The sequence below is a fragment of the Danio rerio genome, chromosome 10 (assembly GCF_052040795.2).
Source record: "Danio rerio strain M-AB ecotype USA chromosome 10, GRCz13ab, whole genome shotgun sequence".
In the NCBI taxonomy this organism is placed as follows: Eukaryota; Metazoa; Chordata; class Actinopteri; order Cypriniformes; family Danionidae; genus Danio; species Danio rerio.
The window spans coordinates 7,269,097-7,287,647 of NC_141030.1; the positions used below are offsets into that span (position 1 = coordinate 7,269,097).

At 36.7% G+C, this 18,551-nt stretch overlaps 2 protein-coding genes across 8 annotated transcripts in view; both read left to right on the plus strand.

Annotated features, from left to right (window-relative positions):
• The window catches only part of tln1 (talin 1), a 1,269,505-nt gene that overhangs the window by 902,946 nt on the left and 348,008 nt on the right, over positions 1-18,551 (plus strand). The gene's annotated exons all lie outside the window — the stretch shown is intronic.
• The window catches only part of psd3l (pleckstrin and Sec7 domain containing 3, like), a 246,352-nt gene continuing 233,897 nt past the window's right edge, over positions 6,097-18,551 (plus strand). For 4 of the 7 annotated variants that reach the window (XR_015500753.1, XR_015500754.1, XM_087270098.1 and 1 more), the window contains exon 1: positions 11,369-11,509. Coding sequence is in view for 1 of the 7 variants with exons in the window: in XM_087270097.1 (XP_087126223.1) it covers positions 6,187-6,705 (519 nt within the window). In the remaining 6 variants the exon portion in view is untranslated. Of the gene's footprint in view, positions 6,706-11,368; positions 11,510-18,551 lie in introns of those variants that run through there. The other 3 variants (XR_015500752.1, XM_087270097.1, XM_087270100.1) reach the window with 3 other exon arrangements.

An 18,551-nucleotide genomic window follows, 5' to 3' on the forward strand; every position in this document is an offset into this window, starting at 1 on the left:
AACCAGCAAACAGTGTCTGGCCTCGGGGTTGAGCCAATGCCAATCTAGTTTTTAAGATTTATTCTGCACTTGTTGGATTCACGTTTGCAGGCTTTGAACTATTTGTTGACAGTGGTGGTCATCATTTTCTCATCCTCCACTTATTCCAAACCTGTTTGGGTTTCTTTCTTTTTGTTGTTTGCTGGAAAGCAGCAGCCACTGACATCTACAGTATTCTTTGGTCTCATTCAATCATTCATTCATTCATTCATTTTTCTTCAGTTAAGTCTCTTTATTTAACAGAGATCGCCACAGTGGAATGAACAGCAAACTATTCCAGCATATATGTTTTACACAGCAACCCAGCACTGGAAAACACCCATTCACTCTCGCAATCACACACTACAGACAATTTAGCTTATTCAGTTCACCTGTACTGCATGTTTTTGGACTGTGGGGGAAACTGGAGGAAACCCACACGATTATGGGGAGAACATGCAAACTCCTCACAGAAACGCCAACTGACCCAGCCAGGACTTGAACCAATGACTTTCTTGCTGTGCCTAGGAAAATAACATACATACATATATATATATACATATACATACACAAATACATATAAACACACACACACACACACACACACATATATATATGTATATATATATATATATATACACACACATACACACACACACACACACACATATATACATACATAACATACATACAACATACATACATACATACATAACATACATACATACAACATACATACATAACATACATACATATATATATATACATATACATACACATATACATATACACACACACACACACACACACACACACACACACACATATATATATGTATATATATATATATATACACACACACACACACACACATACACACACACACACACACACACACACACACACACACACACACACACACACACACATATACATACACATATACATCCACACATACATATATATATATATATATATGTATGTGTGTATGTATATGTGTATGTATATGTGTGTATGTGTGTGTGTGTGTGTGTGTTTGTGTGTGTGTGTGTGAGTATATGTATATGTGTGTGTGTGTAAGTATGTGTATATCAGGGTATATATATATAAGGGCTTAGTTCCTTATATATTGGGGGTCGCCACGACGGAATGAATCGCCAACTATTTCGCCGCGCACATATATGTATATACTTTATATATAAGTATATACGATTTTTACTGTGGCACGTGCTCTAGTAAATGGGGTCTAGCAACGCTCCTGAATTATACTAAGAATAACTGTTCTGAGGCGAAGCAGTGGCAGCCTCGGCTCAGTTGGCGTTTCTGTGTGGAGTTTACTTGTTCTCCCTGCGCTCGCGTAGGTTTCCTCCGGGTGCTCTGGTTTCCCCCTCAGCCCAAAGACATGCAGCACAGGTGAATTGGGTAGGCTAAATTGTCCGTAGTGTACGAGCATGTGTGTGAATGTGTGTGTGGATGTTTCCCAGAGATGGGTTGCGACTGGAAGGGCATCAACTGCGTAAAAAAATGTGCTGGATAAGTTGGCGGTTCATTCCGCTGTGGCGACCCCGAATTAATAAAAGGACTAAGCCAACAAGAAATTGAATGAACAAAAACAGTTTTGTTCTTATTTTTGTCTGCAAACAGTATTAAACTGGCACTGGAGTGACATTTTGTGAACTTTCAGACTCAGCGGCTCTTTGTGTCATCAGAGAAACTCTGAGCATTTGCAAGTCAGTTCTGTCCTATCTGGAATTAAGTGTACATGAGATGACGTGCATTATGCAAATCTCTCATCACTACAGAACTAGTTCACGCAATGAGATTTTTTTCAGCTCAATCACGGTTTGACCCATTTCTTTATTAAGAGACAATATGTTCCTCAAATAATCTTTGGCCTCATATCAGTAGCAGGTTAATTTCTAAAGTGAAACGTCCTCGTTTTCTAAAATGAATGGATCTGTTGTAACCCAGCTCATAATTGATGCTATTTTGAATAACAGTGCTGTTTCCCTTCTAACTAACTTGAGGACTGCATGGTGAAGAAGAGTACAACACATGTTCAGGTGCTATACTAAAAGCAGATGTTCAATTTCAGAGTTTGCAGATAAGAACATATGCAAATATAGGCTTGAGCCAGGCATTCATCTTGAATCTCTCATACATGAGCACAGTGCCTGATGCGCAAACATTATGAAATGTTAAACGATTTAACATGGAAGGACTGACAGAATGCTTTCTCATCACTGGGAGGAAAACACCAAATAGTCAAATGTAATAGTCTTACAATATTTCCTGTTTTAGGTTGGATCAGACGTCTTAGCGGACAGAGGAGTCTCAGCTGACCCTGTACAGAAAGTTTTGTACTCGGCAGGAGAATGCAGGTATGGTTACTTTGATCAAATGCTTTGCCTTTTCGGTCCCTAAATATTGGATTTTCAAATGTCTAGGGCTTTGCATTTCTGTTGGGTTTGTATTTGTCCTTCAGATGTTTTGCATGAAGTCGATTGCATTGAATGTGTTGTGGTGCTGCAGTTACTGTTCTCTTGTTTGAGCTCAGTATGGGGGTGAATTTGATCTGACATTTACACTCATGCTCTGTATATGTTAGATTCAGTGGCGGATCTAGGAATTTTTAAAGGCAGATGCCAAGGTGGGGCCACAGTTTTTCAATTGGTGCTTGCACTATACGTTTAGAACATATATCTATTTTTGTCCTATTAAAAATACAAGATAGATAGATAGATCATATTGTTATGACCTTATTAAGTCTTGGGGTTTTTGCTGAAAAGGTGTAACAAAGAATACCAAAATTTAGTAAATAACATTGAATTAGAACTAATAAAAACAATAAATAAAAGAAAACCGTGGACAACACACATCAACCCTCAGCCCCAGAGTGAAGAGTAAACAAAGTAAAAAAAATAAAAATAATAATAATCATAAGAATTTATTTAATACAAATATAGAGATTTAACAGAAACTAGGTCAAAGCGGAGTGAGTATAGCCTAAAACAAACTGAAAACAGCTAACTCAAGTTTAGAGGACTAGCTAACCTAAATGCAAAATCAAAGATGAAAATCAACAACACAAACTTCCCTGAGCTTCCCCTCTCAACCATAAACAGTCAAAAGCATATACAAAATAAAACATGGCACTCACTATTTAGGCACACTTGGAAGTACACAAAATAGGTAGAAATGCAAGCACAATAAAGTTAATTTGGCATTAGAGAATAATCCAGTTACTGCAAAATCCAACTACTGCAAACACTTGTGAACAATATCAACACACAGTACAACTATAATTTACCAATACGACCGACCGACCGACCGACCGACCGACCGACCGACCGACCGACCGACCGACCGACCGACCGACCGACCGACCGACCGACCGACCGACCGACCGACCGACCGACGCACTTAAGAGCTGGGGAGAAGTGTTCCTCAGCTCACTAGCTTCAGAAGCCAGTTTTTAATTTTGTAACATGAGGTTAGTTATTTTTTAGCACCCAAAATTACAAATTGTCAACTCAGCCTTCCCTTGTTCCAATCGTGTTAGACTTTCTTCTGTTGAACACAAACCAAAATATTTTATAGCAAGCTGGAAACTGTAACCATTGACTTCTTCCATACTATTTGTGTTTACAGCCGATGGTTACAGGTTTTCAGCTTTCTTTAAAATATCTTCTTTTGTGTTCAACAGAGGAAAGGAACTTGACTAAATTTGAGTAATTTTTCATTTTGGGTAAACTATCCCTTTAATTAAAAAAATCGTCAGTTAGTTCAATTGTTCTTTATTACATTTTTTTTGCATCAACTGGATAGTGAGGATATTAGTTCTGGCTTAATCTCTGACTGTGAAGAACATGTTCAAGTGGGTTCAGTCTTAACCTGTTGCACAGCTATCATGCGGTAAATGTCATGCACGATGCAGCTGTTTTAAAAGCCGATATCTGCTGCAAATCTACTTTATATGTTGCAATTAAACTATATTAGTTGTTTCTCAATTGTTCCTGCAGGTTTAACCGTGTTCCTACATAATGTAGCTTTATCAGAGTACTTCACAGGCTGAGGCAATCTTCTTCTGCTTCTTATAAACACAGTGCACAAAAGCCTTTTACGACAGCATTACCACAAAGCTGTACCTACTTTATGTTCGTGTGTTTGCTTGTTCCAAATATAGGGGTTTCTCTGGTTACAGGCTTTGTGACTCCACAGTGACCCTAGCAAGGAATGTACCTTTAACTACTGCCTAGAAGACATTAAATTACTGTCTGAGGATGCTTTTAAGATGTTAAGTCATATGAGTTTTTTGTTGTTGTTTTTTAAAGCAAATTGTCATCGTTGGCGAGGCAGTGGTGCAGTAGGTAGTGCTGTCGCCTCACAGCAGGAAGGTCGCTAGGTCGCTGATTCGAACCTGGGCTCAGTTGGCGTTTCTGTGTGGAGTTTGCATGTTCTCCCTGCGTTTGCGTGGGTTTCCTCCGGGTGCTCCGGTTTCCCCCACAGTCCAAAGACATGCGGTACAGGGGAATTGGGTAGGCTAAATTGTCCGTAGTGTATGAGTGTGTGTGTGTAAATGAGTGTGTGGGTGTTTTCCAGAGATGGGTTGCGGCTAGAAGGGCATGCGCTGCATAAAAACGTGCTGGATAAGTTGGTGGTCCATTCCGCAGTGGCGACCCCAGAATAATAAAGGGACTAAGCCAACAATAAAATTAATGAATAAACATTTATGGACAAGCGTCCAATGTCTAGAAAGATGTCATGTGGGCATCATCATACACTTTACAGCACTATGGGCTCAGAAATAATGTGTCTATTCTTTTTTAGAGGAATATAGGATTAGAAAAGAAGAATATGGGGTAGATAAAAAAACTACAAATTGTGGATCGATGGAAAGCAATTTTTTTTGGACCAGAACAGCCCAGTGTCCCCTCAATTTTGGCCTATTCTAGACTAAAGCAGTGATTGGTTAGTGATCAGTTAAGAAATTAGTGTTTCCACATTTGAAGAGTGTATGTGTGCAACCTTGTGAATAAGTGTAGCATTTTGATTGGTTGAGTTTGAAAAAGGAAAGCAAGTGGATTCCTATTAGAGTTTTGTGTTTTAGGTAGAGAATTGTGTGTAGATTTTTGAAAAAAATGTATGCATTTGAAAATTTAGTTCAAGGCTGAGAAATTCACTGCAAAAAATGCTTTTCTTACCTAGATTTTTTGTCTTGTTTCTAGTCCAAATATCTAAAAGTTCCTAAATCAAGAAGAATTTTCTTAACAAGCAAAACATATAGTCTTGTTTTGAGAAATATTATGCCAATATTAAGTCTGCAAAATAATCTGCCAATGGGGTAAGCAAAATAATCTTATGTCAAAAGAAAAAACAAGATTAATTTGCTTACCCCATTGGCAGATTATTTAGCTTGTTTTAAGGAAAAACTGACTTAATATTGGCATATTATTTCTCAAAACAAGGCAATATGTTTTGCTTGTCTAAAAAATTTTTTGCAGTGTAGCTCATGGTTTTGGAGATTTGAGGTGTAGTTTTGCATTTTGAGCGAGAGGTTTCAGAAATCGTGTGACAAGAAAATATTTTGTGTGTAAGCAGTTGGAAAAAACTGTAAACTATATGCTGACTGAAGTGGAGACAATGCTGCTTGAGTACAGTAAATACAGTTGGGGTGAACCAACCATTACTTTGAGTGGACCACTACCACCATGACCCCATTGATCCTGGGATTTCTGTTTTGGGAAATTTGAGCTTTTCAAAGCCCCCAAATTCCAAAGATTAGCCTCTCATACAGGAAATGGGAGATCATCATCATGGTAAGACTTCCTTCCTCTGCATCCAGTTCAGTCACTCTCCAGGGTCCATCAGTGCCAGTCTCCTACCAGCCTACAGAAAGACGGGACCCACTGTTTTACCATTTGGAGAACAAGATAGCCTCTACCAGGGCTCACCTAGACCAATTTTTTCAAAGAGGGGCTCTGCAATATTACAATATTAAGAATAGTTGTGTTGACACTTACTACGCTGTAGTATTGTATAACCGTGCTGCTCAAAGAAGACTGGAACTCTGCACTGAGAATCAAAATTAGGACAGCTGTCATAGCCAACACTAGATGGGACGCAGAATTGCCTAATTGGATTTTACATCAAGGGAATTTTGTAATCATGGAACAGATGAGTCCTTCTGCTTCAGAGGGAGGCTCTTCTCCACCGCTCACTTCAGCTGCTAGAGTGAGCTTCCTCCACCCTGCAGCAGGATCGGACACTACCGTCAGGTTTCCAGGGATAAAACCTAAACTGAGCCCAAAACCTCTTGTTCTTCCACCGGTTCCTGCAATTCCAGTCATAGCCCCCAGCAAACCACGGCAGCCGAACACCAGCTGGGTGCACAGCGCCAAACAGAAAGAGGAAGCTGGTGCTCAAAACAGAGCAAACGAAAGCAGGAGACCTGAACGGATGTCTTTTCTGTCTGCTGTGATTGAGCGCACCTCAAAGCTGTATGGAGACACATACACACCTGGGCTGCATCACAGCTCCTCCGGGGAGACACCTGCCATGGAGAACGCTGATGTGACATCATTTCCTGATGTGAAAGGCGGTGAGGCTTCAGCAAAGACACAGTGTTTTGCAACACAGACAGCCATGATGCCTTCGGCCAGGCTTAGACCTGCAGTTCCTGTGAAGGTATTGGTGCTTTAATGATATCAGTTCAGCCTTTACTCTGATTTTATGAGTACTTGATGTAGTTTCGGAAAGTTTATGTAGACATTTAACTATATTTTAATTTGGAGTGATTGATTTGCATGTCTTCTGGCTGGCAGCATCATCTCAGATTTGTCTAGTCTTGTCATTGATGTTTCAGACTGATTTAAAGAGCGGATCTTAGGGATTTGAGCATGTTGGATATTGTTTGTCTCTCCACCCAGATGAACAGATTACAGCTGATATCTTAATGCCATACCTCACACTAAATTTACCAGAACCAATTTTCATCTTCCTCTTTAGATGTTGAAGAATTGTATAGTGACACTGAAATGTTTTTGGACATGTATTCTTATTTTAAAACAGGCAAAGTGAATATACTGAGAACGTATAAAAGAAAGAATCATTGATATTGTAAAAAGAAAGAACATAAACGTTAAGCAAAATATCTAAACGTCTCTACTGTTTGAACTACACCAGTGGGACACGCTTAAATCCAGCATATACAGTTGAAGTCAGAATTATTTGCCCCCCTTTGAATTTAAAAAAATATATATTTCCCAAATGATGCTTAACAGAGCAAAGAAATTTTCACAGTATGTCTAATAATATTTCTTTCTTCTGGAGAAAGTCTTATTTGTTATTTCGGCTGGAATAAAAGCAGTTTTTAATTTTTTAAAAAGCCATTTTAGGGATAGAATTATTAGCCCCTTCAAGCTATCTCTTTTTTTCTGTAGTCTACAAAACAAACCATCATTATACAGTAACTTGCCTAATTACCCTAACCTGTCTAGTTAACCTTATTAACCTAGTTAAACCTTTAAATGTCATTTTAACCAGTTAAACTCTGCAGTTGTTTTGGGATTTCCGCCTGGATTTTGCCTACCCAAATTTAAAAGCTTCCCAAATCCACATGCAGAGGTGTAAATGCAAAAATTTGGTATCATTTTAAAGAAAACCCTTTGAATTTTCACAAAACACCATTGAAAGTGTTTAAAATAACTGTATATGTTGTCTGTGATATAATAAACACCTAACAAAGGAGGCGCTTTTTGTATTTTTTTTATAAACTCAAATTTGAAAGTGTACCTTTTAGGTTCTGTGTGGTCTAGCTTGCTGCAATTAATGTTGGTGGTTCCTGCACATGTCTGTAATCATAGGGAAAAAAAAAAGTCTCTACCATAATATATGCAAAAGTTATTGTATTCCAACTGATGAGCGGTGCTGTACAAGCCACAGGGACCGATCATTGTTTTCATATTTCACTATTATTTTGTTTGATCAAACATAATTCACTGTGTTTGGACCACGTCAGACATATAAAAAGGATTACTCATGCACATCACCTCAAAAACAGAGGAGATGGCCCTGAAGCACACAGCATAAGGTAACAGATGACAGCTGTCTGTGCTATCTGGGGCTGCTTATTGATCATAAATGTATTGTTTTCACTTCTGCGCCATGGAAACACCGCATTTCATTCGGCAAGTGTTTGATATGTGAATATAATTCAGTAAAAACAATGCTAGAACCGTATGAGCACCTGCAAGAGCTTTCATTTGAGCTATAACTTATACATGCGTCATATAAAAAATATGAAAATAAACCAATGTAAAATACCTAGCCCGGGTATCCAAAATACTGTGTATTTAAGTCTAAATAACTTTTGTAAAGTAGAATAAAAACCAAAGTTATGAAAAAAAATATGTGCATAAAATATAGATTCTACACTTTCAAACGAAACCACTTACGGGTGTCTGGTGCAATGCTAGCCCTTTAAATATTAAAACGAAAGTCGATGACGTCACGGACCCGGTACCATGGAGTTAACTGGTGAAGCTGTATAGAAGCGTCTTGAAAAATATCTAGTCAAATATTATTTAATGTCATCATGGCAAAGATAAAATAAATCAGTTATTAGAAATGAGTTATTAAAACTATTATGTTTAGAAATGTGTTCTCAGTTAAACAGAAATTGGGGGGAAAAATGAAACAAGGGGTTTAATAATTCAAAAGGCCTAATAATTCTGACTTCTGTATTTTGTCAGACCATTGATGTGAAATTTCATTTTCTAATGTACTTGGCATTCGGTGAGACCTGATACAGGCTTAGACATATTTAAAATTCTGATTTACTTAAACAGCTTCGGTTTCCCCCACAGTCCAAAGACATGCGGTACAAGTGAATTGGGTAGGCTAAATTGTCTGTAGTGTATGAGTGTGTGTGAATGTGTGTGTGAATGTTTCCCAGAGATAGGTTGCGGCTGAAAGGGCATCCGCTGCGTAAAAACTTGCTGGAAAAGTTGGCGGTTTATTCCGCTGTGGCGACCCCGGATTAATAAAGGGACCAAGCCGACAAGAAAATGAATGAATTTGCTTAAACACAGTTGTGCAGTGCGTTTTAACATACAAGGTTTTCCTAGTAAGTGTATGATTACATTACAGAAACAAACGCTAAATCATTTTGCTGCTTACAATTGTGTGGTTGAATTAAGGGAACTTTTCTAGTCATCAGTCAAACTGACTAATATTAATAAGTTAAACTTTGTATAACTAAAATTGTTTAGTTGAAATTTGATTAGAATCAGTGGTGGAAAGCGTACAGAAGAATTAAACTCAAGTAAAAGTGCCACTACTTGCCTAAAAATGTAGTGCAAGTAGAGTTAAAGTATATTTTGTAAAGATTACTCAAAGTATGAGTAAAAAGTAGCCCTTATATAAGTACGCAAGAGTAGTAAGTATTACCCTGTCATTTGTGGATGTGTGTAAAAGTAACATTTTGTAGTGCATTTAGTTATTGGCCAGCAGGCACACAACATCATAACACGTTAATATTGGATTGAGGTGTTAGTGTCAGGTGACCAAAATTCAATGTCTCGCCTGCATCTAAGGACAACGTTATTTTGATTTTAAATAACGACGTTAAGTGAGATTGATGTTTGATTCATTTTTGGTTGTGTTAGAAAGTGACCAAAATCCAACGTCGAGCCAACATCTTAACCCAATGTCATACTGACGTCAAATACTGACATTTATTCGTCAGGTATGACAACCAAAATCCAACGTCTGATAGACGTTATAGTAGTAACGTCCACTCAACATCAAGCTTGAACATCATTAGACATTGATATTTGGTTTATTTTAGGTTGATTGAATCGTGTTTTGAATTAATGAATTGGATTTGTGTTTTTTAATCAGATTTTAAACTCACGAATTGCATTTGTGTATTTTTTTAATCATCCTTTGAAATTAGAAATTAGATTTGTGTGTGGTTTTGAATCGTGTTTTGAATTTCTGAATTAGATTTGTGTGTTTTTGAATCGTGTTTTGAATTTCTGAATTTGATTTGTGTGTTTTTGAATGGTGTTTTGAATTTCTGAATTTGATTTGTGCGTTTTTGAATCGTGTTTTAAATGTATAAATTAGATTTTTGTATTTTTCAATCATGTTTTGAATTTACAAATTTGATTTTGTGTATTTATAAATGGTGTTTTGAATTCTGGAATTGGATTTGTGTGTTTTTAAATTTATGTTTTGAATTTACAAATTTGATTTGTGCATTTAGAAATAGTGCTTTAAATTTGCGAACTGGATTTTGTAAATGTTAATTTTGTTGTGAACGTATGAAATTTATTTAGTAAATGTATTATTTTTTAGACTGGTCTGGCTACGTAATCTAGAGCCTGACTAAGATTGTTGAATATATTCATTCATTCAAATTCTTTTCGACTTAGTCCCTTTATTTATCTGTGGTCACCACAGCGGAATGAACCACCAACTTAACCAGCATATGTTTTATGTAGCGGATGCCCTTTCGGCTGCAACATTGGGAAACATCCATACACACTCATTCACACACACACACACTACTGACAATTTAGCATACCCAATTCCCCTATACACAGAAATTTGAGTATGTTGTTAGTTTATTTTTTTATATTTATGTTTTATAAACAGATCAATGTATTATGTATAGTTTCTATTTCTATTGATATATTTTATGCTGTCATGACTTTATAATATTACATGAATTCTTTCATTCTTAAAGCTTATCCTCCTCTGCTGCAGACAGAAGTCTGACTATCTTGTAAAAATGATTTTTTTTATCAGTATGATCAGCTCAGTAACTAATAAAGCCACCTTGTTGATATTTATAGACTATTTTGATGGATGTAAACAGTAATAATGGTCCCAACACATTTCCTGTTTTACTGTTTTTAATTTCTATAGCTTCTGAAAATCCAAAAAGGTCCACATATTGATAAATAATGTTATGATAGCTGTTTTAACATGCGATTAATATTGAAATACCTCTTGTTACAGTTATGAAATAGTTTGATAACAAGCAGGAAATGTTCATGGGCCAATGACCTGACCAGATTGAAATGGTCTATATGTATATAATATGTTACTATAATCATGCTTGTGTTATGCATTGCATATATAGTAATATTATATTTTCACATTGACCAAATCTACATGAATTGGCATCGCAAAAAGTCCAGGATGTACCCATAAAGATTTAACATCTGGATTTAAAACAGTGTCATGCGTGATCATGGTGACGTCTGAGATATGAACAGGGAAAACATGTGCGCGCGCACACACACGCGCACTCATAAACGGGACTGTACCAACTGACGCTAGACTGAGGGGACGTAAGAAAACAACGAAACGCACGCTCACACACGCGCACTGCGCTTTTATTGAGCTGAAGTAAATCGCAGTGATGCTGAACATCCAGCTTTAAATGACTGTTGGTGAATATATATAATACATCCAGCCGGTGAGTTTCATTGTTTGTTTTGTTGTTTCATTCAGTGTTTTGCACGGTTTCCCGACAACTCGATTCAGGCGCTTTCACTTCTGCAATATCCCCTGTTTATGTGTCACACGTTCAGTTTCAATCTCAGTCGGCAGATATAGGATTGTATGTATAATACATAAAACACACTTTAAACATTTTAGTGTTTATATGTAGCTACAAGGCTCGTTCACGTCTAGTATTTAAGCTAACAGACTTTAGCACACAGGGACGTACAGTAAATGAGTGAGGACAAATAAATGAGAGTCCACCAATGATGCTGACAACAGGATGCGATATTTCTCAGTTTTCTTCTTTGTTTTTATTCTGTTCAGAGCTTTTAGATGTTGTGTGGCTAGGTAAATGAATGATGGTCTGACAGCCATGTGAAGAGTATTTGCGCTAGCCCTTTATAAATGATTTAACAATGCAAAATCCAGTGTAACAGTAGGCTAATATTGCTCATAATAGTAATACTAACGATGGTAATAATAACGCTGTAAAAGAACCCAGCAGAGCTGTGGTAAGAGTGAGTTACCATAGACCTTCAATACAAACATCCCTGTTCAGTCTTTGTGTTCATTGTCTGCTGATGTTTGATCAAACCAGCCAATCAGCAGTGCGTTTCATTGATATTTGGGCATGTAGGTTTTCCTCTCAAAGCTACAGTACTGTCTGTCATGTGTTATAACAGCTTCAGTCCTGAGGTTTTGGGGACAGTGGTTTGTGGACTCAATATTTTGAGATTTGAACCAGCATCCTTTCATTTACCATCCCGTCATTGAGCTGCAGCACACCATGAAGACCTAAATGAGAAAGAGATGGAAATGAAAGGTCTTGAGGATCTTGAAAAACGTTTATTCCAAACAACTTTTTTTTATTTATTTATGATTTTTATGGCAAATTACAGTAAAAAAATTACTAAACAAAATTATATTATAAAAAGTATTGATAGTATCAACTTATGCACATACAATGAGACAAAACAAAAAACAAAAACAAAAACAAACCAACAAGTTCAATTCAATTCACCTTTATTTCTATAGCACTTTCTCAATGTAGATTGTGTCAAAGAAGGTTCACATGGAAGATCATAGTAAATTTAAACAGTGTCAGTAATAAAAATAAAAGGTAAATAATAATGTGGCTTAACGAAAACTACAATTGTATAATCACACAATACTCTCTACTTTGCACTTAGGAAAGAAAAAGAATCAATTTGCTGGAACGAGGACTATAGTAGACAATAGAGCTGCACGATTCTGGCTCAAATGTGAATCGCGTTTTTATTTTGCTTAAAATAAAGATCACGATTTTCTCTTGATTCTGTAGATGTAAAATAAAGATTAATATGAGTCGGCAGTTATTGTTTTTTCTCAAGCATAGGGTAAAACAACAATAATTATGTGTAGGTCTATTGGTTTCTATAAATAATTCTATTCTACTTATAATAATTCTGAAGTTGAATTATGCTTGAGATATGTGCTTGCAATCTGTCTTTGACAACATTAGACCATTTAATTAACTGGTAAAAGCAACATTATATAGGCTAGAGTAGTTATACTGCACTGTAAAAATTATTTTCATGCACAACTGTGTTCGCTATGAAAGAAAAAACACATCAAATGCTTGTCGCAATCATAATTCTAAAATGCGATATGGTTATTTAAATGATGTGCGCACTTTCGGTTTCATTTTCACTGCTAATGCCCCATTCACACGGGCTTCAGCGTCAACGCTTGACTGAAGGTGTGTCTGAAGTTGGGGCTAAAGCGAACGTCATAGCGACGTCAACCAATGAAATTCAGTCAGCAATAGGCCACTGTCTAGCTGTTGTATTTGCATACAGCGATCTGATTCGCTGACGCTTCTGTGGGCGCTTGAAAAGTTGAGCTAGTCCTAACTTCTGCAGTGAGCAACGTCACTAAAGCGACGCCGACGGATCCACAATGCAGTTCAGCAACGCCTGACGACACCCATTCAAAATAAATGGGAAGCGTTGAAGCCGACGCCCTGTGTGAATGGGACGGAAGTGCTGTTAATACTAACGAAAAAAATAGCGAAAAATAACGATCACTCTGTGCCACAAACTGAATATTATTTACAACTTTATTACCTGTTACTCACAGCCTATGCAGGTTCTGTTCACTAAAGTAGACGCGCGCACTTCTATCATTAAGTAGGGAGCACGCACCCGCCCTCTCTGTGGTAACAGCTCACGGTCAGCAGCTCACGTCACGTGTTATTTCCCGGCCGTGAATACAGCATTATATGAAGACAAAAATGACATTTTTAGGTGAATTATACCTTATAAATACAGTATGTGACTCTTTTACCATCATTTGGAGGTGTCAACGTATGTGAAACAATGAAAAGACTCGCGCAGCCGCCTTCGCTTTTCTCCTGAACTTGAAAATATGATTGGCAGAATCATTGAAATGCTGGATTTAGATCGTATAGGGGGTCGAATCGAGATCGTGATCTTTTTTCGATTAATTGTGCAGCTCTAGTTGACAATAAAACATGTTCTTGGATTGATTTGCTAAATGGTTCCCAAATTTTCTTAAACTGGTTGGATGACCCTCTAGACAGTCTAAATTTTCCAACTTTACGAAGAAGAGGATATCACGGATCCGCTGCGTTGGTAGTTGGAGGTTTCTGATCCTTCCACTTAAGCAATATGCAATCAGACTGTAGACTTATGCAATCAGACTGTATTTTTGTAAGATTATATGACGTGGGCAAAATAAAAAAAATGGCAAAGTGTGTATATACATATATATATATATATATATATATATATATATATATATATATATATATATATATATATATATATATATATATATATATATATATACACACCCAAAAAAAAAACAGATATAGTTTTAAAAATAGTGTCCCAAAAGCAATTAAGCTTTATACAAGACCAAAACATATGTGCATGAGTGGCTGGGGTGGAATTACAGCAATTAAAGGCAGGATCTATATGCTGAAAGTGCTTTGAGAGCTTTAGGTTTGTCCAGTGTACATGATGCAGAATTTTGCACTGCAGAAGTCCATGTCTTGCACAGACAGAGGACTTGTGAATTCTGTATGAGACTGATTCCCAATCCTCATCTGAAATTGTAATACCCAGATCGTCTTCCCACACAGATTTTATTTGTGAATGGGATGCCATAATTTTATAGTAATGTGATGATATAATCCCTTTCTAAATTGTGGGCCTCTCCAGTAAATTATCAAATGAGGAGCTAGGAGGAGATGCCGGAAAATGAAGGAACATGTTACGCGCAAAATCATGAATTTGGAGATAACTGAAAAAGTAGTTATTTGGAATATTAAATTTTACACATACTTGCTGAAATGAAGAGAACATTCCCTCATGGTATAAGTTATTTATTACCTTAACTCTAGTATGCAGGACGCAATTGATTTATCAATGGTGGATAGACTAAAACCCATATTGGAATGAATGGGAGATTTTGGAGATATGGTTTGCCAACCAAAATGACGTCTAATTTGTTTCCAAATTTTAAGTGTGGATCTTACCAGCAAATTTTTTGTAAATTTGTCATAAGGGAAGTAAAGACAAGCATAAACTAAGGCTGCTAGGGAAGAGGGCAAGCCAATCTAAACAGTACATTGCTCTCATTAAAAGTATTAGCGGTTTTACAGTTATTTATTATTATTTTTCTGCAAATGCAATAGGTTTTGAAAAAAATTGTCTAAAAGATTTGTGCTTGATAATCCATGTCTATCATTTATGACATAGAATTGATTATCAACAAGAACATTGAGTATATTTAAATGAAGCACTGTCCACTTATTAAGCTTAAATATAAGTTTAAATGTAAATTAAATATCAGCTTATATAAGAATTGTCATTGTTTTATTTTCAGCGTGTGCAGAGATTGAGAACAGATGAGGCCTTCTGAGGGCCCTGTAGATGGACAATGAATTAAAACATTTTTTTTAGAGTAATTGTTATTGTTTTAAGACATTTAAAATAGTTTTTTTATAGTAATCAGCATTTTCTGTATGTAAATGGACTTACTGCGTACTTTGCTGCTATTTTTGTTTTAAAGAGTAATGTTTGTGAATTAATAATACTAGTCATAGCAAATGGCTCATTCATTTGGTCATTAATTAATTAATTAATTCATTTTCCTTCTGCCTAGTCCCTTATTTATCAGGTATAATTTATGTATTACGCAGCGGATGCCCTTTCTAGCCGCGACCCAATACTGAGAAACAAACAGCTTGTTATTGTTGTTTTTTTTTATTTTTTTTTTTTACAAAAGACATATATTAATATTTTATTAAACATTAGTAAACTAATAATAGGATAATAAGACTTTAAGCATATTGTAAATTAAATTAAACTGAGTAAAACTGAAAAATCTCTGAACTATCTCTTTACGAACTATCCCTTCCATTCACTCATCCTGTAAAGAAGTTATTTTGAAGTAAACTGGAAACTGGTAGCCATTGACTTTAATAGCATCTGTTTTTTCTGCAATGGAAGTCAATGGTTACAGATTTACAGGGGTGTTAACTTTCCTTTTTGGGTAAACTATCAATTTAGGACGCATTCACACCAAGCACAATAACTACTGTATAAATATACAATAAACATATTTAGCGTCCACACTGATGAACCACTAAAATATTTACTTTTAGTTTATGCTTTTCATTCGGCAGTAACCCAAGCAGATGTCATCAGTGTGCTACAAGTGCATCTAACCAGTGAATCCAGCTTGTGTAGACTGTCTCATCATATCTATTAATAGTTAAAAATCACAGTCAGTGCAATGGAATAAAAACCTTAACTCATTTCCTCAGGATTTTCAATAGAGGCAGCGTTAAGATGCTAAAACTAGCACAGGATACCTGAGGTATATTTATAATGTTGTACTTTTAATGTTGCATTTTTTTTTATCATTCTTTCTCATAGTATAACTAATAGTACTTAATAATCTTTAAAAAAAACTTAACATCAAGCAGAACTTCTCCACAATGTCATCTGTAGCTTTAAATTGCACGAGCTCTTTAGATTTGAGTGCATTCTATCTGTCTTTCTGTGTTTTTATCATTTATTATCAGAGAAAACATTCTGACAGTGATCCCAACTATTGATTTTTCTGCATTTTTATAGTTAGAGCTGTGGACTGAACTCTGCTGTTAATTTCGGAACTCTATCTTTATAGTTATCATGCGTATTGAACAGGCCTTTACTGGTTTACTGATTAAATTAGCCCGAATATTTAATAGACAAGCAATCAAAGTACAGGAATGTGTAGGAATTGTAGCTCTGTGTATGGGCCTGCACACATGCAATACTGCCACAGTATTGTTTCTAAGATATTGTGCAAGCTTCCGTTGTGTCAGAGACACTGATTATACAATCATGCATGTATTGCATCATGGTCTATGGTTGCATGCCATGCTTTCTCTCTGAATTGACACACTGGCTGTGTAGCAGATGTTTTCTCATCTGCAAGCAACCGACAGTATCCTAATGAGAGGACACACTCTGTGGAGTAACCAAGTTTAATGTCTTGCTTAGGACATTTGTCGTGATAGATGAGCTTGATAACTCTTCTGTGGTGCTGGATGATTATGACAAAAATCACAATTGTAGATTATTTCCCTTGATTTCCCAGTTGCAGTTTAGTAATTCGGATGAAATTGAATGACATTACCTGCAAGTGCATTTCAAATTTTCAACACAGTCTTATTGAAAATTTTTTTCCCGCTTGGCAAGCCAAGCTGACGTGACATGGGGGCGTGGCAGTATCGACGATTCTGTTTTTTGATTCGATAATCGAAATTGAGCATAAATTTCGACCGATTTCGATTTAAAATCGATTTAAAATCGAAATCGTGACACCCTTAGTTGATAAGCAAAGTTTGATTTAAATCCTACTTGCCCCCTCATACCTGGCTTCTTGTGGACGTTTACGAGAAGGTTGCATATCTGAAACATAAGGCCTGATCTCATGAGGAAATGTAACTATTTTACGTTTTGTCAGTTTAGTAAGTAATGTTTAGGCCCACACGGAATCTGCGCGTGCAGAATTCTGCAGAATTTCTGCAGATTTTCCGCAGAATTCCGCGGACTTCTGCAGATTTTTAGCCCATTATTAATTCTGTTTTTTAACTTGAGTAAATGTGTAAATCAGATTTTTTTCAGTTTTTATTCAGTAATTTATTACTTTTTATTTAATATATTAAGGGTTTAGTTATGATACTCCGCTGGATACTCCCAAAATAATTCAGCAGAAATCCGCAGATTTTTTACCAAAAATCTCAGCAGAAATAGCAAAAAACGTCCGCAGATTCTGGCCCTGGTTATATATAAATATATATATATATATATATATATATATATATATATATATATATATATATATATATATATATAAATAGCGCATTTATTGTGTATGGCCATACACCCAAAGCATTTCACAATCATGAGGGGGAGTCTCTCCACACCACCACCAGTGTGTAGCATCCACTTGGATGCGACAGCAGCCACAGGACAACGGTGGCAGTGCATTCACCACACACCAACTATAGGTGGAGTGGAGAGACCGTGATAGAGCCAATTCGGTGGATGGGGATAACTGGGAGGCCATGATGGGTAAAGGCTGATGGAGGGAATTTGGCCAGGACATTGGGGTTACACTATACTTTTTTACGAGAAGTGCCATGGGATTTTTAATGACCACAACGAGTCAGGACCTCGGTTTAACGTCTCGTCCAAAAGACGGCGCACACTGACAGTTTGGTGTCCTTTTCACTTTTACTAGGGCATTAGGACTCACACAGACCAGATGTTGAGCGCCCCCTGCTGGCCTCACTAACACCACTTCCAACAGCAACCTTGTATTCTCATGTGGTCTACCATCCAGGTACTGACCAGGCTCAGCTTTGCTTGGCTTCAGTGAGCAACCTGTCTTGGGCTGCAGGGTGATATGGCTGTGGCTAATTCGAACGAATTCGTATGAGGACCCAACCC